The sequence below is a fragment of the Heterocephalus glaber genome, unplaced genomic scaffold, assembly GCF_053883595.1.
Source record: "Heterocephalus glaber isolate CG9 unplaced genomic scaffold, H.glaber_assembly_v1.0 deba00001428, whole genome shotgun sequence".
Classification (NCBI taxonomy): Eukaryota; Metazoa; Chordata; class Mammalia; order Rodentia; family Bathyergidae; genus Heterocephalus; species Heterocephalus glaber.
The window spans coordinates 12,330,259-12,351,552 of record NW_028258293.1 but is presented as its reverse complement, the minus strand read 5'-3'; the positions used below and the strand labels follow the sequence as shown (position 1 = coordinate 12,351,552).

At 45.4% G+C, this 21,294-nt stretch overlaps 1 protein-coding gene across 2 annotated transcripts; it reads left to right on the top strand.

Annotated features, from left to right (window-relative positions):
- Positions 1 to 5,291: 5,291 nt before the first annotated feature.
- On the top strand, positions 5,292 to 17,009 carry Ldha (lactate dehydrogenase A). Of its 2 annotated transcripts, none has more exons than NM_001310281.1 (8): positions 5,292 to 5,354; positions 7,277 to 7,426; positions 9,131 to 9,248; positions 10,194 to 10,367; positions 10,929 to 11,102; positions 12,296 to 12,413; positions 15,669 to 15,792; positions 16,213 to 17,009. In NM_001310281.1, exons 2-8 carry the CDS (start codon positions 7,301 to 7,303, stop codon positions 16,375 to 16,377), a joined length of 999 nt encoding a protein of 332 aa, NP_001297210.1. In that variant the 5' UTR covers positions 5,292 to 5,354; positions 7,277 to 7,300; the 3' UTR covers positions 16,378 to 17,009. The 2 variants fall into 2 exon arrangements, with proteins under 2 accessions (NP_001297210.1, XP_087067303.1); XM_087211177.1 differs by lacking the exon at positions 5,292 to 5,354 and adding an exon at positions 6,974 to 7,051.
- The last annotated feature ends 4,285 nt before the right edge of the window (positions 17,010 to 21,294 follow it).

The window sequence follows — 21,294 nt, the reverse complement described above, 5'->3', positions numbered from 1 at the left end:
GTGCTCTCAGCTGGAAGCCGCTTATGCTCTGGTTCCACTCTCTCTCTCTCTCCTTCTTTCTGAAGCCGCTTGTGCTCTGGTTCCAGTCTCTTTCTTTTCTTTCTAACTTTCTTTCTTTCTTCCTTTCTTCCTTCCTTCCTTCCTCCCTTCTTTCTTTCTTACCCGGGATCGAACTCAGGACCTTGCGCTTGTGAAGCAGGTGCTGGAACCACTGAACTAAATCCCCAGACCTCTGGTTCCAGTCTCTGCTGGGGAACCTTTGGATGATGGGAAGGGAAGCCAAGGCCTAGCTCCTCCAGGGGAAGGTTGGAGCGCAAAGACCACGGCTATTACTTCTTCCCTGGGGTAGGAAGTGGCTGAGAGGGAATTGGGAGCTGCTGATGGATTTACCCAGGTGAGGAATGAATTCTGGATGGAAAGACAAAAATCCAAGTCCAGCTGGGAACGATGGTGCATGCTTTGTAATCCCAGCACTTGGGAGGTTGAGGCAGGAGGATCCCCATGAGTCCGAGGCCAACCTGAACTACAAAGCAAAACCCTGCTCTCCTTTCCTCCCCCCAAAAAAGAAAAGAAAAATCCAAGTCCAAAAGGGAAACTGAGGCAGCATCTCTTCTGTCACCTGGATGGAGCCTACCCTGGGGGAGCAGAGGAGACTGGAGGCAGCGGGGTACCACAGGATGTCACCAGAAGAACTGGAGTCTTCCAGTTGCCTGCTGCCTGTCCTCATTTGAGGGCTGGATCTGCTGGGGGAGGAGACGGGTGACACAAAGCCCTTCCTCAGGGGGAAGTGCTGCTGTCATGCTGGAGAAACCTCTAGTCAAGCACGTACACAGCACACTCTGGTCTGTCGAGGACAGGGATCGGAGACAGATGAGGTTGCCTGCAATCTGGGCCCTGCAACTCAGGAGAGCCGTCAGCCTTGCAACCAAGGGAAAGGTGGAAAAAGTCAGGCTGCCAGTGAGTGTTCAGAGGGGCTGCGGGTCTGGAGGGTTGTGTGGGAGAGAGTGTTCTGTAGATGCTGCTGGAGCTGTGTGTTCTGCCATGGCCCATGTGTAATTATCCCAAAACAAGGTGCTGTCCTTGCCTTGGCCTCTCAAGACATCCTGCTTCTATTCTCTCTTTCTCATTCCCAGAAACTCTACCGACTTCTCCTGAGCACCAAGAACCAAACAAACAAAAAGCCACACTGAAATTTCTTAGCCAGCCATTTCAGGCTAAAGATTCTCTGATGACCCTTCCTTACATAACGGCTTCCAGCCTCAGTGCAATGGTTCATGCTACGATTTCTGCTTTCTCCATGTCTGATCTTCAATGACTAAAAACTTTTTCTAGCCCCAGCTCAGAAGCTGCCTCTTCTAGAAAGCCTCCTATGATTCCCCTGTTCAAATATCCTCTTCTCTGAATGCTGGAGCACTTTCTCTACCTCTTTCTGACAGTATTACATCCTATTCTTCATCTTAACTAGTGCAGGGGATGCCGTCTCCCCTACCAAGTGGTAAAGTCTTTGAAAGCTTATAAATTTGTCTTGTTTGTTTGTTTTTTAAGGTAAGTTTTGCTATGTGGTCCAGGCTGGCTTTGAACTCTTTTTTTTTTTTTTTTTTTTTTGGTACGGGGGATCAAACTTGGGACCTTGCGCTTGTGAGGCAGGTGCCAGAATCACTGAGCTAAATCCCCGGCCCATGGCTTTGAACTTTTGAGTTCAAGTGATCCTCCTGCCTCAGCCTCCTGAGTAGCTGGGACTATATGTATCTGCCACCATATTCAGCTCTCTTACTGATTTTTGTATTCCTAGCATCCACCTATGGCAGCACAATCCCTTTACAGATAGAGCATTTAATTAAAATTTTTGTGCCAGCCTGATGGTACACACCTATAATCCTAGGTACTTGGAAGGCTAAGGTAGCAAGATTGCAAGTTCAAGGCCCCCTGAGCACTTTAATAAGACCCCTGGGCTGGGTATGTAGTTCAGTAGTTGAGTGCTTGAGTAGCATGTGGGAGTCCCTGGGTTTAATTCCCATGACCACAAAAGAAAAAATTCTTAAACAAAGAAATGTACGTGCTGGGATTATGGAGACGACAAGAAAGTGCTTTTCAACCAGGAGCTTATAGTTTAATGAGAGAAAGAGATACACAGCAGTAAGAATTCATGTAAGGGCCGGGGATTTGGCTCAGTGGTTTCCCTGCCTGCTGCGCAAGCGCAAGGACCCGAGTTCGATCTCCGGTACCAAAAAAAAAAAAAAAAAAAAAGAATTCATGTAAAATCTCTTCTTTGTAGGATTTTCTCTTTTAAAAGACCACATCCAAAGAACTTGGGCAGGTTAAGTCTGCTTTGCCCTTGAAACAGTGTCTCCGAACCAGTTCTGTGAGCTCCATACTCTGCTTTCCCTTTAGTACAAAAATTCTGTTTGGACCACATTAGTCAAGCTTCTCCAGAGAAGCAGAACCAACAGCAGGACACAAAGAGTTCTCACGAAGAATTGGCTCAGATAATTATGGAGGTGGAGAAATCCCATGATCTGCCATCTGTGAGCTGGAGACGCAGGAAGTACAGTGGTGTAAATTCCAACTCGAATCTGAAAATCTGTCCAAGCATGGTGGTGCACACCTGTAATCCCAGCCCTCAGGAAGCTGAGGCAGGAGTACTGCAGTATGTTCAAGGCTAGCCTGGGCTAGAGAGTTCCAGGCCAGCTAGCCTGAACTGCACAGCAAGACCCTTCCAAAAATAAAACAAAACAAAACAAAAAACAAACAAACAAAAAAAGAATCTGAAAATTTGAGAACCAGGGGTAACAATTTTATAAACTCCAACTTGAGGCAGAAGAAGCTGGATGTCTTCACACACACCCTCTGGTGCCCATGGCCTCTTACGTGCCTGAGACTGGCCTGGGGCCTCTATAATTCTGTCCCTTATGCAGAGGCTGGAGATGGGATAACATCTTGTAGAGAGAAAATCAGACTTTGGTATCAGCCTGGGTTAAAATCAAATCAAAATCACTTCATAGCTGTACAATCTTGGCAAAGTCAGTCATCTCTGAAGGTTGGTTCCTCATATAGAAAATGGGAATATTTATGGCTCCTGCCAGCCTGGCCTACCTAGTAAGTTCAAGGCCAGCCTGAACTACATAGCAAGACTGTGTCTCAAACTCCCCCGCCCCCCAAAAAGTGAAGACAAGTATGAGGATTGCCTATCATGTTAGCAGATGCTCAGCAAATGGTATTTGCTTTATTCATATTCGTGGAGTCAAATAATAGCTGTTGTGCCTAAGAGGGAACCCTCGAGTAAGCTGTGTCCAGTGCCTTGGTTTAGGGAAATTAAGACATTGCTTGGTGAATACACAGGTCACCCCTGAGCTGCCCAGCCTCAGGTGGAAATTCTGACCCCTGTCCCAGCCAGATTCCACTCTGCCTGTCCTGCCTCTTCCCAGCAGCATGGACAACATCTGACAGGCAAGCAGGAGCCCAGCCCTGACTGAATGAGGACACTGTTGCAAAGACTGGTGATCTTGAGACACCACTGCCATCCTCCCTGTCCTGGGCCCCTGTGACCCATCCCCAACTCCTCCAGCTGTGTCTGAGGTGACAGTCCAGGTCTCAGGGCCACCTGGAGTGATGATGGGATATGCTAGAGAGATGCCCGCTGTTTTGGAGTTGGGGTTAATTCCCCCTTTGAAACAAGAAAACTACAGCTGTGGATCTCAGAGCTAATGTAAGACTGGCCCCACCCTTCAGACCCTAACCACAAGTCAAAGGTTTGTGACCCATGCTTCTGACCAAATGGCTAGAAACTGGGGCTCTCCTATGCACCCTACTTCAGGTTTGGTAATTTGCTCAGACAGCTCACAGGATCCAAGGAAATACTTACTTTTACTATTTTTGTTTTAATTTTAAATTTTTTCTTTTGACTGTGCTGAGGATAGAACCTAGAGCCCTGTGCTCTACCTGCTAAGGGCCCTACCCCTGGACACACTTCCAGTGTAGTGGTTTATTATTAAAAAATATTACAGGGCTGGGGATTTAGCTGAGTGGTTCTGGCGCCTGCCTCGCAAGCGCAAAGTCCCGAGTTTGATCCCCAGTACCCCCCCCCCCCCCAATTACAAAGGATACAAAAGCCAGGCAGTACTGGGGATCAAACTCAGGACCTTGCACTTGCCAGGCAGGCGCAGTGGTACTGAGGTACATACCCAGCCCTCAGCAACTAACTCTTAAGTCTTCTTCAAGAATTTTTCTAGAGCTCAAAAGCTCCAGCCATCACCAGCTTTCCTCGATGTTGGGGGGTAGGGGCGAAAATTCCAAACCTTCTACCCACTTGGTCTTTTTTTGTCACTAAGGAAATGCCAAGGGCTCACCAACTATGTTTCATTTCCACCCTAGTGGGGGAGTACGGGAGATGGATACAGTTTAAAGAGATGGACTGCGAAGCCGGACCAAGTACAGGAACTGGTGTGAATAAAGGCCCAAAGGTTAAAAAAAAAAAAAAAGAGTTTTAACCCCCCCCCCCAAAAAAAGTGAATTCATGGATTTAGAGGGTAGAATAGTGGTTCCAGGGGGTGCTGGACATTAAAAAATACACAGCCAGGGCCAGGGATTTAGCTTAGTGGTTCTGGCGCCTGCCTCGCAAGCACAAGGTCCTGAGTTCGAACCCTGATACCAAAAAAGAAAATACACAGCCAACTTCCTGGGTGTGACTGGGACCCGAGATGACCGCGGGGTGGGGAAGTGTGGGGGGGGGGGGGCAGAGTGGATGTAAATTTGACTTGAGTCACTCTGCCAAGGGCTGAGGCGAAGGCTCCACTAGGAGGTTTGGACTTGGACAAAAAAGTGTCAGATTGACCGACTTTCAGACTAGACAGACTGATGCTGTGCCAGGCTTTTTTTTTTTTTTCAATCAACAAATATTTATCTAGTATCTATGTGCCAGAATCTGTTCCAGCCGCTGGGAAAACAGCGATGGAGAAAGAGATCAGAGCTTCCCTGAGGGTCAGCCACGCTTTACATAAGAGCAAGGGGAGGGCCTGCCCCAGGCGGGTTTGCAGCTCTGCTCGGGCCTTCCGGGATGCAGGGCCGCGTGGCTTCGGGGATCCGGGAGAGGCCTGGGCGCACAAGGCCCAACCCGCTACGCAGCCATCCGGCTGCGCGCGCCGCCCGGGTCTCTCCAGGGCCCCGCCCGGCCGGGCGCCCGCCCCCGGCCCAGCCCACACGTGGGTTCCCGCACGTCCGCCTGGCTCCCCCTTGACGTCAGCCTCGCGGTTCCATTTAAGGCCCCTCCCGCGTGCTGCTCTGAGTGCTTGAGCCGCTGCCGCCGAGTCTGGGCTTTGCAGTAACGCGCCCCGACGCCCGCCCAACGTGTACTCCCGGTACTGTCGGGCCTGGCGCACACTGCGCCCGAGCGGGAGGGCGGGAGAGCGAGCTCCTTGGGGCTGGGCTGGCGGGGCGCGAAGGGGTCCCCACTCCCGGGGTGTAGGCGCCGATCCCCAGGAACAGAGTTCAGAGACCTGGGCGGTGGCACCACCACCCGTGGGCTCAGAGCCCGCGGCGCTCAGCTTGTGACCTTTGGCCAGGCTGGGGGCCGAGCAAGTGGCTCCACCCAACTTGGGGTCCAGAGCTCGGGTGGATGCTGGAGACGGCGGCGGCGCGGGGGGTGGCGGCAGCTCCGGGCTCGAAACTCGCCACCTGTGCCAAACTCGCGGTCGGGTTCCCGGAGCGGCCGGGCCCGCCAAAGCCCCAGCACGGGTTCCTGGGAGCTGGGAAGCCTCAGAGCCCCGCGCGGGCGGCATTTTCCCGGGGGACGATGGAGAGCTGGGTTCCGTGGGGTGGGGTGGGACGTCTATCCAGCAGATTATGAAGATGCTGGGTGTCGGGCTTGCGCTGAGCATGGTGCCAGCAAAGACGAAACAGGCAGAGTTGCAATCCGCCCGCATCTCACAGGGCTATCGGAGTAGGATCACCCGGTCCCATTCCCTGCATTTGCCAAATGGGGAAACCTAGAGGTGGGAGAGAGTTGGGCGTCTCTAAGGCCACAGTGACTGGTGGCGGAGGCGGGGAGTGGGAACCCCCCACTCCACCCCCGGCCGCAGAAGCCTTCCAGGGCTGTCTAGAAATAGCAGTGATTTGTAAGGAGAGACCGGTTCCAGCTTGGCCACTCTGGGCTGCCTGCCTGCAGGTCCTCGGATTTTCGCTCTTTGGAATGGTGTCAGCTACACGCCATGCTTTGGAGATGTAGCCTGTGCGCTGCAGGGCTGGAGGAACAGGCTGGAGAGGGCCCCTTTCGCCTCTGCAGTTCGAGGATTCCACCAAATGTCTGTTCTAAACTTCGGGTCTCCGGCCGTCGTTCCCTCCGCAGCCATTTCTGCACTTCCTGTAGTGACAAAATTTCCTCCTAGCGGGCTTCACGCTTTTGCAACCAGGACCAGGGCAGAAGTCGTACGAGGCCCCTCCTCCCCGGCTGGCTAACCGCCGCCCCTGGTTCCTGGTATAGCGACTTGGCAGTCTGACGCTGGCCACCCGCCAGGAGCTGCCAGCTGGCTTTCACGTTGCTCCGGTCTGCTTTAGGGCACTAGTAAAGTCTAAAGTCTAGCTAGGAGCTCGATTCCTGTGACCCATAGCTCAGGACAGGTCCTGATGCTCTGCTCCCGGGTTGGGGTTTCCTCAGTGTCTGGCCTCGAGCCTCTGACGAGCCGCATTGGGACTGGTGCTCGGCTCTCCAGTGCCCTGCAGTGCGCACGCGCTCAAGTTCTTTGCGCGAGGCGCCCACGGATCTTGATCTGGGCGGGACCTTAAACCCTGGGGGGGCAGATTGGAAAAGCTAGTGTGCGCATGCGCCGGTCCTGTAGCACATTCCTTTGCTCGGGTTTTTGTACCTCGTGGCTGTTGGTGTCGCCTTCTGGCGGTGCTTTTGGGCCTTCTTTGAGGGGCTTGGAGCTGGGCAGGCCAAATACACTGTAATCTTGTTTGCGGAGAGGCCCGCCCTGCTTGGGGTTAATAAAGCAAGATGAGTGCGCCCTCAGGAAGTTATACTTACACTCAAACATCAGTATTATTTTTCCATGCCAAGGTGAGGTCCTTTATCCCAAGAGGCTGGTCAGACGAGACCCTGGCATTAGGCCTCCATACTCTGTTTCAGCTGCCCTTGTTTTCCTCCCCTCTTTAAGTCATCTCTTGCCTATTTTAGTGGCAAATACCCAAAAGAAAAGAAAAGAAGTTTTTTTTCCTAATGCACCTCTATAATAAACATTAATTTCAGTAGATTGCAGTGACACTGAACGTTTTCCCCCTGTAGGTTCCTTTTGGTTCGAAGTCCAAGATGGCCAGCCTCAAGGATCAGCTGATCGTGAATCTCCTTAAGGAAGAGCAGGTCCCCCAGAATAAGATTACAGTTGTGGGGGTTGGTGCTGTGGGCATGGCCTGCGCCATCAGTATCTTAATGAAGGTAAGAGTTCACCACCCTCGGCCCTACCTTCTCCTCTGCCTTCTCCAAGAATTGTATTATTACATTGTATATGAAAAGATTTAGGCTGGGCATGGTGGTGCTCGCCTGTGATCCCAGCACTCTGGAGGCTGAGGCAGGAGGATCACCTCGAGTTCAAGGCCAGCCTGGGCTACATAGTGAGTTCACGACCAGCCTGAACTACAAAGGGAGAGACCCTGCCTCAAAAAAAAAAAAAAAAAAAAAAGATCTAGGCTGGGCTCATACACTCCCATAATTTGTGTGAACCAACACTTTGAAACATACTGATATACCAAAAGGGCTATCGAAATAAAAGTGTTAAAAAAAAAGAAATAAAAGTGTTCAAGGGCTGGGCAACCAGTTCCTAAAATACATTGTATGAGCGTGCCTACTGATGGAAAAGAATGGTCCATGGGTTTAAAGGACCGAACTTTTTTTTAAAGACAAGGAGTATCTCACTATTAGTCCAGAATGGCCTGGAACTCGAAATCCTCTTATCTCTCTCTAGTACAAGTGCTGAGATTACAGGCATGTGCCACCACACCTGGCTTGAGCCAAAACTCTTTAATTTTAAAAATTGAAAATGGTGAGTATGTATGATAAAATCATACTGCGTGGAGAATGTTGTGCTCTCATGAGCATATCCCTTGGCCCTCTTTTGCATAACAGTTTTGGAACTAAGATTTAATTGAAAAAGAGAACTTGTGAACAGAGAACACTACTTACAGCATTTACGCCAGGTCTGTGTCGAAAGTGTAATTGAGGCAGCTTTCTGTATTAACATTTTAACTTCATAGTTGGAATTTCTAATAGGACGATGAAGTGATGAATTCTGCATTCTAAACAGAATTGGATTGAAGTAAGAAGGGTCCTAGGCAGAAATGAACTATGCAGAGGTCTTGTAACAACACAGCTTGCTCAGTATGTGTTCTTAGGAGAGGCCACTTGGTGTACAACAACTCTTATTTTTTATCTACTGGAACAGAAACTGATGTGTTTTCCCCCACACATGAACCACCTGTGGTCTTTCTTTGCCTCTGATTCAGGCATGGGATCTGAGTATCTACCACACCACTCATTGTAGATGATTTGGGGGTAGATCTGCAGATAAAGACAGATCACAGTCCATTTGCATTAAAGCAGTTGTTGGTGTTCTGGGTCTCAGATGCACCTATGAACTTTTATAGATTGAACTGCGATGATATTTCTCACCACTGTAATGCAGTGTACAAGGCTTGATGCAAAACTACTAGTGTTTGGATGTATGGAAAATAACCAGAGAACAATCTGGACTGTCACTTTTTAATTCCATGTCTTAATATTGGTCATTATCACCTACTTAATGAATAATAACCTAAAACTGGTATATAAAACTGAATTTGATATAATGAATAAAGCTGCTTTATATAACTGGAAGCTATTTGAACTCTTCTATGACAAAAAATAAATTTTGTCTGCTAAAAATCTAGAAATAGCAAACTACTAGGGTTTTTTTGTTTGTTTTTTGTGGGGGGTTTTTTGAGGCAGGGTCTCACTGTAGCTCAGGCTGACCTTGAACTCATTATGTAGCCCAGGCTGGCCCCCACTCCCGACAATTCTCCTGCCTCAGCCTCCCAAGTGCTGGAATACAGGCATACACCACCACACCCGACTACTACAGTTAACTATAAATTTTATGTCTTTTAGGACTTGGCAGATGAACTTGCTCTTGTTGATGTCATAGAAGACAAATTGAAGGGAGAGATGATGGATCTCCAACACGGCAGCCTTTTCCTTAGAACACCAAAGATTGTCTCTAGCAAAGGTTGATTTCAGCAAGTTTATATTATAGTCAATGCTAGTCTTACATTATTATCAGGCTTGAAATCTTAAGCCCTTCAAACATTTTTTATATACATACTGGATAAGAGAACCTTAGAATAATTTTGGATTGGTACTTATGGATATCAAAGTTTTAATCTCTAGTAAATGGTTTCAAATGGAAATCCAAAGTGTCCATGATGTGGAAACCATCTGAATTAGAACATAATGAATAAAACTCATTGGGTCTACATTTAACCACATTACTTCAGTTTTAAATTAATGAATGAATGAATTTTACTGGGGATAGAACTGAGGCCTTGTGCCTGCTAGACAAATGCTCTACCACTGAGCTACATCCCTAGTCTTGCTTCAGATCCTTAGGTGGCTTTACACACACACACACACACACCCACCCACCCACCCACCCACCCACCCACCCATCCCCGCTTCCTGTCAGCACTAACACAAGGCTGACAATAGGGTAAATAAGCCTGTTCAGCACATACTTTTGGCTTAGCTCTTTCATGCTTGACTAGCACCAACCAGGAAACTGGGAGATGAGCCCAAATAATATTTATTTGGCTCTTGAAATGCAGCCCCTCGCCTGACAGGCAGCTCCTTGGTTCAACTGTCCTGCCACAGGGTGCAGAAGCAAAACATTTTTTGTTATAAAGATGTCTGGTTGGGGTGGGAGGATTGATAGTCTCTGACAAGTTAGGTAGCTAAGTAAAAATAAGAGTATGGGGCCGGGGATTTAGCTCAGTGGTTGCTCCGCCTGCCTCGAAAGCCCAAGGTTCCGAGTTCGATCCCCGGTACCAAAAAAAAAACCTAAAGGAAAGATGTGGAAGGCAGAAGGGGGATTTATATATGAATATATGGGATGAATTTTGCTGGCTAGGTAAAGCATTCTTTTAAAGGTTTTACTCTGTTCCTTGTTTCCCTTTAGACTATAATGTAACTGCAAACTCTAAGCTGGTTATTATCACAGCTGGGGCACGTCAGCAAGAGGGAGAAAGCCGTCTTAATTTGGTCCAGCGTAATGTGAACATCTTTAAGTTCATCATTCCTAATGTTGTAAAGTACAGCCCAAACTGCAAGTTGCTTGTTGTTTCCAATCCAGGTAAGATTTTTTTAACTTCATAGACAGATGAGCTATAGAAAAACTGATAGTATGTGCTATATTTTGTATACACATTTATTGATTCATTTCTCATACTCTTATTTCCCTCCTGGGAGTAGATTTGTGTTTCTGTAAAATAGTAAATTTTAAAATGTGAAAGGAATATAATGTCTCTGAACATAGTGGGAACTTACTTGCCCAAGATCTTAGTTAGAAGTGTATGAATAATTATATTCTAACTGGTATACAGTTTATTTTCATGAAACAATAAAATACTTCTTAAATACTAGATGGACCTGAGATAAACAGTATAAAGATTTAATATTAATTAAAACATCAAATAGTCACAGTATCAAAATCACTTAGAACTATCTCTTCTTTTGAGACAGGCTCTCCCCATGTGTAGTTCAGGCTGGCTTCAAATTCATGGCAATCCTGCCTCAGCCTCCTGATTGCTGAGATGCCAGGCGTGTGCCACCATGCCCAGCCCTGAGCCATATATCTTGTGTATCTAATTATCTAATGGGTCACCTAGTTTTTACCTAAATGTTTTCTTCATAGTGGATATCTTGACCTATGTGGCTTGGAAGATAAGTGGCTTTCCCAAAAACCGTGTGATTGGCAGTGGCTGCAATCTGGATTCAGCCCGGTTCCGTTACCTGATGGGGGAAAGGCTGGGGGTTCACCCCCTGAGCTGCCATGGATGGGTCCTCGGGGAGCATGGAGACTCCAGTGGTAAGCATGAGTTATTTTCCCTCTGTCCCAAAGAGATGGTTGGGTTTGTTTTTGTTTTTGTGTGTGTGTGTGTGTGGTTGTTTTGGTACCGGGGATTGAACTCCAGTCCTTGCGCTTGCGCAGCAGGTGAAGAAACCACTGAGCTAAATCCCCAGCCCCCAAAGAGATTGTATAGCAACAAATTCCCAGGCATTTCATTATTAAACGAGACCCTAAATTGAATATCTATGAAGAAAGGTAGAATGGTTTCCTGAAATTTACCATTTGTGTAATTATATGCTAAGAATTAAGATTTTTTAGCTATGTTAAATGACTTTTTTTTTTCCAGCACCACTGAGCTAAATCTCCAGCCCTTTATATGACATTTTATGGCAAGGAGGGTAGAGGATGAAATTAAGTTTACTTTTGTTTTTCAACTTTACTTTATGGAAGTAAATAACTGCACGTGCTAGCTAGCTATTTTGGTGCCAGAAATTGAACCCAGGCCCTCACGTTTGATAACCGCACTCTACCACTGAGCTACACCGCAGCCTCTGGACATGTTAAACCATAATTTTAGTGTTGTATCCGTCCTTTACTATCTATCACAGCTATTTATACTTACTTGGCTTCCACTGCTGCCTTGAAGGTCAGCCAGCCTGCATGGGATGCATGAAAACATTCTGTTACAGTCACTGTTGAAAGATGACACAATTCACACAAAGTTCTCAGAGTTCTCTTATGTCAAGAAAATTCCTCTTATGTTTGTATACTGTCTTTGTATCTCAGGTATACAGAGGCTAGATATTTCAGTAGATTAGGAAACGGGTTAGAATATGCAATTCTTAGTGTCATATATCCTAAGAAATGGAAATCTAATATAAATGTGAGAAAGGACACTTATGGATAGTCTTGGCCATCTACCATGTTGCCCTGAAAATGAGACCTAACCAGAAAATAATGAGCTTTGAAAGCTAGAGATCAAAAATGCCAGCCCCAACCAGCCTATCCTTGTCATACTTGCCATTACAGAGTAGCCATAGAGCAAGAATGGTGAGGTATAATCGTCACTATCCACTGGTAATGAGCAGCTAGGGTTTATTTTCCAGTTAGGTCTTACTTTAGGGAAACACAGTAGCAAAAGAGGGGGTGACCGACCCCCTTCTACGAATAAGAGAATTGAAAATAAGCATATGCTGTACTGTTCCTTCCAGTGCCTGTGTGGAGTGGAGTAAATGTTGCTGGCGTCTCCCTGAAGAATCTGCACCCCGAGTTAGGAACTGATGGGGATAAGGAGCATTGGAAAGAGGTTCACAAACAGGTGGTTGACAGGTAATAGATTCATAATTTGCAACATAGAAAATTCACATTTATTTTTATCTGAAAGATTGAAATTTTAATATGATTTGCATTTGAGTACTTGATAGAAAACTTGCTTTGTTAAGCTTTTTTTTAGGTCATACAAAGTTAACAAAAAGATGGATAGAAAAATACAGATCATTATCCTCCCAGCTACTTGAGAGTATAATGCGGGAAGCTGGAGGGTTCGAGGCCTGTTTGGACAACATAGGAAACCTTGTCTCAAAAGGGCTGGGGACACAGATGAGTGGTAGAGGCCCTGCAGGTCTGATCCCCAGTACTGGACGGGAGGAGATAGCATCCAGGGCTGGCAGGGATGTGGAGATGCTGGACCCCTCCTACGTGTTGGTGGGAAGGAAAAATGGTCCCTCCACTCTCAAGCAGTTTGGCAGTTCCTCAAAAAGTAAAAATCAATGTGTCATACAACCCAGCAACTGTAGATAATAAATCCCAGAGAAATAAAACACAGCACATGAATAGGTAAAAATATTTAAAATTACAGACATTTATTAATGCTAAAAATTTTTTTTTCCTTTTTTGGTACTGGGGATTGAACTCTGGACCTTGTGCTTTCGAGGCAGGCGCCAGAACCACTGAGCTAAATCCCTGGCCCTAAAATTTTTTTTTTTTGGTACCAGGGATCGAACTCAGATCCCTGCGCTTGTGTGGCAGGCGGCGAAACCACTGAGCTAAATCCCAGGCCCTAAAATCTTTTTTTAATGCCATAATTCTATATAATCTGATATATGTTTGCTTATATTGTTATCAATTAAGACAAAACAATGATTCATTTACTTAGGAATAAAATCTTTTTTAAAATTTATTTTTTCTATTTTTGGTTTTTTTGAGACACAGTTGTGCTATGCTGTCTAGGCTGGCTGTGAATTTACTACAGCGATCCTCCTGCCTCAGCCTCCCAGGTGTTGGTTTTATTATAAGTGTGTGCCACCGTGTCTGGCAGGAATAAAATCTTAAATCCACATTCCTATTATACCTTTAATCAATAAAACAGTAGCTTGTTTATTCAGATGATAATAAAGTCATAAGCAAGATCAAGATTCAGAAAGGAGGGGCTGGGGATTTAGCTCAGAGTGGGTCTGCCACCTGTCTTGGAAGCACAAGGTCCCGAGTTTGATCCCTGGTACCAAAAAAAAAAGATTCAGCAAGGTACTAAGAACATAAGCAATTATAAATTATTAGGAATTGGGGCCGGGAATTTAGCTCAGTGGTTCCGCTGCCTGCTCCGCAAGTACAAGGACCTGCATTTGATCCCCAGTAACAAAAAAATTATTAGAAATTGTTGGGCCAGGGATTTAGCTCAGTGGCACCTGCCTCATAAGTGCAAGGTCCTGAGTTCGATCCCCAGTACAAAAAAAAATTGTTGGACTTAGGCTGAGGCAGGAGAATCACTGTGAGTTTGAGGCCAGCCTGGGCTATGTAGTGAGTTCAGGACCAGCCTGAACTACAAAGGGAGACCCTGCCTCAAAAAACAACAACAAAAAAAGAAGAAATTGTCAAAGCAGGCATTGTGGTACGTGCCTGTAATCTCAGCACTGGAGGCTAAGGAAGGAGGATCACAACTTTTGAGGCCAGCCTGGAGAACACAACAAAACCCTATCCCCAAAAACAAAATATAACATATAAATTGTTGAAATAAGGAACTTTAAATTTGGTATTATTCTAAATTGAGTGTTCATGTATGGAACTCAGGTCTGTAAATTGAATAAATCATAACTGTTGGTTGGTTCATGATATATTTTCATGATTGGTCTAGGCAAAGCATTTAGTCTGATGGAGTTAAATACTGTAAGAACACACCCCCTCACCCCCACACCCCCACCCCATCTCCCTGATGCTCTTGAGATAATCTTGAATTAAGCATGTTATATGCAACCTTAGATTCAGCTTTTCTGGTTTGGGGGTTTTGGGTTTTTTTTTTTCTGTTTTTTTGTAGGTGCTGGGCATCAAATCCAGGGCCTTAAGCATGCTAGGCCAGTGCTCTGCCACTGAGTTGCACCTCCAGCCCTGGTTTTACTTTTTTTTTTGGTTCTAGGGATGGAACTCAGGACCTTTTGTTTTCGAGGCAGGTGCCAGAACCACTGAGCTAAATCCCTGGCCCTGGATTTACTTCTCCATTTGTTTTATTTGCAGTACTGGGAACTGAACCCAGAGCCTTGCACTGAGCTCTAGTCTCAAAACTTTTTTATTTTAAGATGGTTTCACTAAGTGAAACTTTGAGTCTGGCCTCAAGCTTGGGATCCTTCATCAGCCTCCCAAGTAGCTGGTATTATGGACAGTGTACCTCTGCACCTGGCTGTTCCTTGTTTTGAGGACTGGAACTTATGACGATCCTCTTGCCTCAACCTCCTCAGTGCTGGAATTAATAGGTTTACGCCACCACACTGGGGTGCCCAGGTTTACTTTTTTTTTTTTGGTACCAGGGATCGAACTTGGGTCCTTGTGCTTGCACAGAAGGTGGCGAAACCACTGAGCTAAATCCCCAGCCCACATTTACTTTTTATAATTCAATATTACACTTTTTTGGGGGTCGGGTACTGGGGATTGAACTCAGGACCTTGCACTTTCGAGGCAGGTGTGTTGCCACTGAGCTAAATCCCCGGCCCTACACTTTCTGAGAGCTGGCATTTTTGTTGGAGTCAACTCTAGGCTCATTTTTTGGCAATTAATGCAGTGGTCCATTATACCAATATAATACAATTTTGTTTGTTTTTTGAGAAAGAGTCTCACTAAATAGTACAGAGTAGCTTGAATTTGTGATCCTCCTGCCTCATCCTCCCAAGTTCTGGGACTGTACAGGCATGTGTCACCATGCCTGGCTTTACAGTTTTTCGAGACAGGTTCTCACTATAGTCCAGGCTGGTCTAACACTTTTTCTGTAGCTTGGGATATCCTTGAACTCGGGATTCTCCTGCCTTAACCTCCCGAATGCCGGGATTATAGGTGTGAGCCATGACACCTGGCAGATATGCCACAGTTTATCCATTTGGTTGGAAAGTATGGGAGTTGTTACCTTATTTTTGCTATTACTAACAGTACTGATGAGGACATCTTTATTCATAGTGTCCTGTGTACATGCGCAAGAGTTACTCTTAGATATATGTTATTTACCATAGAACGTATATTCAGCAAAAGCTTTGTTTTTGTTTCTCTCGCCCTACTCTTTTTGCGTCATTCCTTGCCTTTACCCTTCTCTTTCCCATTCTACAGTGCTTATGAAGTGATCAAACTCAAAGGCTACACATCCTGGGCCATCGGACTGTCTGTGGGAGATTTGGCAGAAAGTATAATGAAGAATCTCAGGAGAGTGCATCCAATTTCTACCATGATTAAGGTTGGTGTATGTACAATCAGTAAAGTGAAATAAATTAATGTACTCACAACTTACTTTTGAAAATAAATGATTGGCCTGTAGGATTACTGTCCTCTACATTGCTGATAACTTGATTAAAAAGCTCATGTGTGTGTATGTGTGTGTGTTATTTTGAGATAAATAGAAATCACAGGGTTGCCATAATATTTATTATGCGATAAAAATTGGAAAGCACTATAATAGTGATAGTTAAGGTTTTCTTTTAGAAAGGACATCTTGAGCTGGGCAAGGCCAGAAAACAAATAGCAAAACACCAAAAAAAGAACCTAGGACATTTGTTATTTTAACAACTTTGTTTTATTTGTTGCTATTTTAAAGACTTTTATACTACTCACAGTATCACAATTGAACATCTGGAACATTTTTTGTTGTTGTTCTCAGGGTCTCTATGGAATAAAGGATGACGTCTTCCTTAGTGTTCCTTGTGTCTTGGGACAAAATGGGATCTCAGATGTTGTCAAGGTGACCCTGACTCCTGAGGAAGAGGCCTGTCTGAAGAAGAGTGCAGATACCCTGTGGGCAATCCAGAAAGAGCTGCAGTTTTAAAGTCTTCCAGTGTCACATCACTTTGCTGTCGGGCTGCAAGAGGATTTAGTTGGAGGTTGTGCATGTTGTCCTTTTTACCTGCTCTAGTTTAAGCAGTAGTATTAAGATGGCCTGGAAAAAACATCGGTTTCCCAAGTTAGAAATAGAAGTGGTGGGCCAGGGATTTAGCTCAGTGGTTTCGCTGCTTGCTGCGCAAGCGCAAGGATCCGAGTTTGATCCCTGGTACCAAAAAAAAGAATAGAAATGGTTCACAGAACCCCACAGTTCTGTCCTGATGCCGGATGGCACTTGTGTAGTCTTAACCTGGTTAGTATAAAGCAGCCCCACCATCTCAGACACCACGGCCAACATGGCACAGGCTCCAGCTGCCCTTCGAGCCAGATGTATGTTGCTCTGTTATGTAACTTCACCAACCAGCCTAGTCTCTTTCCCCAGTTGGTCACTGCCTGGCATTCAGTGTGTAAATCCAATGCTGCATGTCTTATGCATAACTGTTAAAGGATTTTATTTTGTGTATTATATATATATCAGTAGTGTACAGTGCCATATAATGTAAAAAGGAAACATCTACCTGTGAACGATGTAACCAAGTGTCAAACCAACTACATCACCAAATAAACCTTGAACAGTGACTACTCTGTTATAATTTATTGAGATATTAAGTCATAGGGCCGGGGATTTAGCTCAGTGGTTTTGCTGCCTGCTGTGCAAGTGCAAGGACCAGGGTTCGATCCCTGGTACCTAAATAAATAAATAAGTGAATAAAGAGATATTAAGTCATAAAGGTGCCATTTTCTCATTACATTTTAGAGAAGTATTAGGCTCTTCTTGGACAACTGCAGTGATTTTGTTTTTAAATCATACACTTTACTAGTGAGCAGACATTCATTTAATATGAATTTGTATTTTAGGGCTGTTAAAGACATAACTAGCTTGAGTGAGTTGTTTTGATACTCTTTGCACAATAATGAATAATTTGGTGATATTGATACTATCATAATTTGTTCCTGTATCAGTCACTGTTCCATTACTGGAACAAAATACCTGTATCTTTTTTGGGGGGGGTACCTAGGATCATACTCAGGACCTTGCACTTTTGAGCCAGGCTCCAGAACCACTGAGCTAAATCCCTGGCCAGAGGCTTGGACATTTTAAATAAAAATCACGACAGTATCCTACAACTCCTGTAGGAATCAGTCATATATGAATGTAAAAAAATCCCAGCTTAAGGGGTGTTACATTTCCTCTATAAGGGACAAATTTTTGAGACCCTTATGGTTAGCAATTCTAAACCAAGTAGTCCTGGTGGTTCTCTACTGGAGAATTTTCTTTAGGTAGCCCTCAGAATATTTTTGTAATTGACACTATCCAGGCCTGAAAATTGTAGAGAAGTTAACTAAAGATTTGTTTCACTTCCAAGGTCTTTTTCCCAGTTTTCTTGAGAGCTAGTTAGGAAAATGAAATTTGTACTGCCCCTCCCATATAAAATGACAAGATTGGTCAGTGTAGTTTTGTTTTGTTTTTTGGAACAGAGGTGGAACTTGGGACCTTGCGCTTGCGAGGCAGGTGGCAGAACCACTGAGCTAAATCCCCAGCCCCATGGTCAGTGTAGTTTTGACAATTTACTAAAATTTGATTTGGATTTTGTTATCCTATAGACAAAGATAAGCATTATTAAAGTATTTATATTCCATAAAATTCACTTAAGAGTGTACAATTAATGCCCACAGATCTCAGCACTCCAGGAGGCTGAGGCAGGACTGAAAGTTTAAGCCCAGCCAGGCAGTTTATAAATTTAGCCAGGCTCTGTCTCAATAAACTGGGGTTACAGCTCAGTGGGAAAGCCCCGGGTTTAAATCCCAATAGCAAAGAGAAAAAAGACTTCAAAGATGTGTTTTTAAAAAATTCTTTACCTAGGGCCAGGGATTTAGCTCAGTGGTTCCACAGCCTGCCTCGAAAGCAGAAGATCCCCAGTATTAAAAAAAAAAAATTCTTTACCTAGTGCCTACTGTACTATGGTAGATGTTGCAATATACAGGAGTAAATTAAGACAAATTGACTTTATGTTTATAACACTTAAGTCAAATAAGCAAAATGGTAAGTTTGCTTGGAGTACTTGGGCAGATGGGAAGAGCAATTTCTCTTCACCTAGGAGGAGTTTGGTCCCTACCAAGATAATAACCTCCCCTTGTCACCAGGGTCCTGAGGCAAGTGTACAGCTTGAATTTGTAGGTGACCTCTAGGCCAGCAGTGTCCCTCAGCCCAGCGGTGTAAGAGGTTACTGTGGAAGTACACAAGCAAATGGTTTTACCAATACTAAGTGCCACTCCTGTTCACTGAGCAGGAAGGGCATGAATATCTTGGGGCTGGTAGGTTGAGAAAAGTGCCTTAAGAGAAACAGGACAGGGGCTGGGGATTTTACCTCAGTGGTTCTGCTGCCTGCTTTGCAAGCACAAAGTCCTGAATTCAATCTCTGGTACCAAAAAACCCCCAACAAAAACCAGAGGACAGAGCCAGGTATAGAGGTGCGTGCCTGTAAGGGAGGCTGAGGCAGAAAGAACACTGAGACCAGTCTGGACTACATAGTAAGTTCAAGGCCAGCCCTAACTACATATTGAGACCCTGTCTCAAAAGACCAAAGGGGGTGTGGGAGTGTGGGGGAGGAATAGGACAGGTAAGAGGAGTTGTGGTAGTTGACACATTAACAAAGGAAAGCTACAGGAAGCATGATTTACTGTATGCCCAACCTGAAAGTGAGGACTTAACCTCAATGTCTGGGGGAAGAGCTTTCCAAGTATAGACAACAGCAGAAAATTGTGAGCCAAGAAAGAGGTGTCCAAAGTGGTGAGTGTCTCGAGATAAGCCTGGAGGGATATAACAAGGCCAAATCTTGAAGGTTTTTAAAGTTGTAAAAATTGGTTATTCTAAATATAATGCAAGCCAGTGAAGGGTTTTAAGCAGGGTTATTGCATGATATGAACTACATTACACAAACACCACAGGCTGTTATATGGAAAGCAGATCAAATTATTATTTTTTTTGGTACTGGGGATCGAACTCGGGTCCTTGTGCTTGTGCAGCAGGTGGTGAAACCACTGAGCTAAATCCCCGGCCCTGGATCAAATTTTTAAAAGGAGTCAAATGGAAATTTTTTTTTTTTTTTTTTAAAAACAAGGTCTTGCTATGTACTCCAGGGTGGCCTTGAACTCACTATGTAGCCCAGACTGGCCTTGAATTCATGGCGATCTTCCTGCCTCAGCCTCCCAAGTGCTGGAATTACAAGCATGCGCCACCACATCCAACTTGTTCTCTGGAAAAATTCAAACTTATTTCAACACTGGCAGTGAGGTAGGCAGTAAAAGAATTTTTTTTTTTTTTTTACCAAGATCAGAACAAGAAAAGACAAGAGTTTATTCAGATCAGAGTCCACTCTCAAGGACAATGGGTGAGTTTCCAAGAGAGGAATCACACAGGGTGAGAGGTTGGGGTTTTATGAGGATTTGAAATTGTGGGGAGAGTCTACATAGCAAATCTAAATATCCCAGGAATGCTTTTTCTGGGACCCCTGGTTCCTGCTAATCTTTTAAGAATACCTGTACTGAGGGCTGGGGATTTATCTCAGTGGTTTCACTGCCTGCTGCGCAACCGCAAGGACCCAAGTTCGATCCCCGGTACCAAAAAAGAAAAAAAACCTGTACTGTATCTAAAGTTGTACATTAAAGTTTCAAATTGATAAGCCCATTTACTCCAGCCTCACAGGCTTTTTTTTTTTTTGAGAGGGTGTCTATATAGTTCAGGCTAGCCTTACTATAGAACTCATGGGATCCTCCTGCCTCAGACTCCCGAGTGCTGGGATTACAGACGCGTGCCACTACGACCAGCCTCACAGGCTCCTTTAGTTTCATTGTCAGGTATCTACTACACACACACACACACACACACACACACACACGCACACGAGGGAGAAGATGGGCCAGGCTCGGTGGGCAGGATGAATCGGTCCTACATTTATTTGTGTCTTGTGCTGTTTAGCCAGCCTTCCTGCCCTGCCCCATGACTGCCCAGCAGGTCATGGTGTCACCAGAGAAATTTTGTTGTTGAGGGCTTTAACCCTTTGTCACCACGCTTATTCCTGAAGTTACAGGGGTCGAGAATAAATGTGTGGACAGGATATGCTAAGTGCATCATCAAAACGTAAGACCTTATTCCCCATCTACCCTTAAATTCCTTTCCTCCTGGGCCCCAGTTCATTCTGCACGCCCTCTCACAACGCAGCAAGTCAGGCTAGTTTTGGCCAGGAGCGCGGCAGAGGCTCGGTCCAAGCGAGCTGCCCATCTTCAGCGTCACCCTTCTCGACCGAGCGCTGTCCCTTCAGGACTTGGGAGCCTTTTGGGCATCTGCTCCCAAAGCTCCGGATGCTAGCGCGGGCCAGCGCGGCTGTGCAGACGCCCGGGGGCGGAGCCTGCGCGTGACGAGCACAGCCGTGCGTTAGGGCGCCCGTGCGCGACAGGCCCTCAGTGTAACTGTCGTCTGGTTCGCACCTCAGCAGTCGTTAGTGTTGTTTTGTGGAGTCGCATCTTTATTTCTTAACTTCCTTAAAGATGGTACGTTGTGCTTTTCGAGCCATTTCTACTGAGTTGCGCCAAGCGAAGTATTTTGAGCGCCTGGTGCTGGGTGAAAACTGGTTGGGGCAGGGAGAAATCACAAAGCCCGTGGCTGCTCCAGCCCCTCCTGCCGACGCGCAGGTCCTGGCTTTATTCCCGCAGTCTTTGGCCAGGAAATTCTTTCTTTGGCCTCCTACATTCTGCAAACTCAACAGGCAGTCCTTAGATCTCCAGTGAGGTCGGTGCATCCCAATTGTGGGGTGATCGATTTAGGGAGTTTGATTCCATTGAAACTGCATTATCCCTATCAGGT

Excerpts from the sequence above, each read along its gene's own strand:
- Ldha (XM_087211177.1), top strand. The coding sequence starts at position 6,989 with ATGAGTGCGCCCTCAGGAAGTTATACTTACACTCAAACATCAGTATTA. Across the intron at positions 9,249-10,193 it reads AAAGATTGTCTCTAGCAAAG|ACTATAATGTAACTGCAAAC; the intron begins GTTGATTTCAGC and ends GTTTCCCTTTAG. Across the intron at positions 12,414-15,668 it reads CACAAACAGGTGGTTGACAG|TGCTTATGAAGTGATCAAAC; the intron begins GTAATAGATTCA and ends CCCATTCTACAG.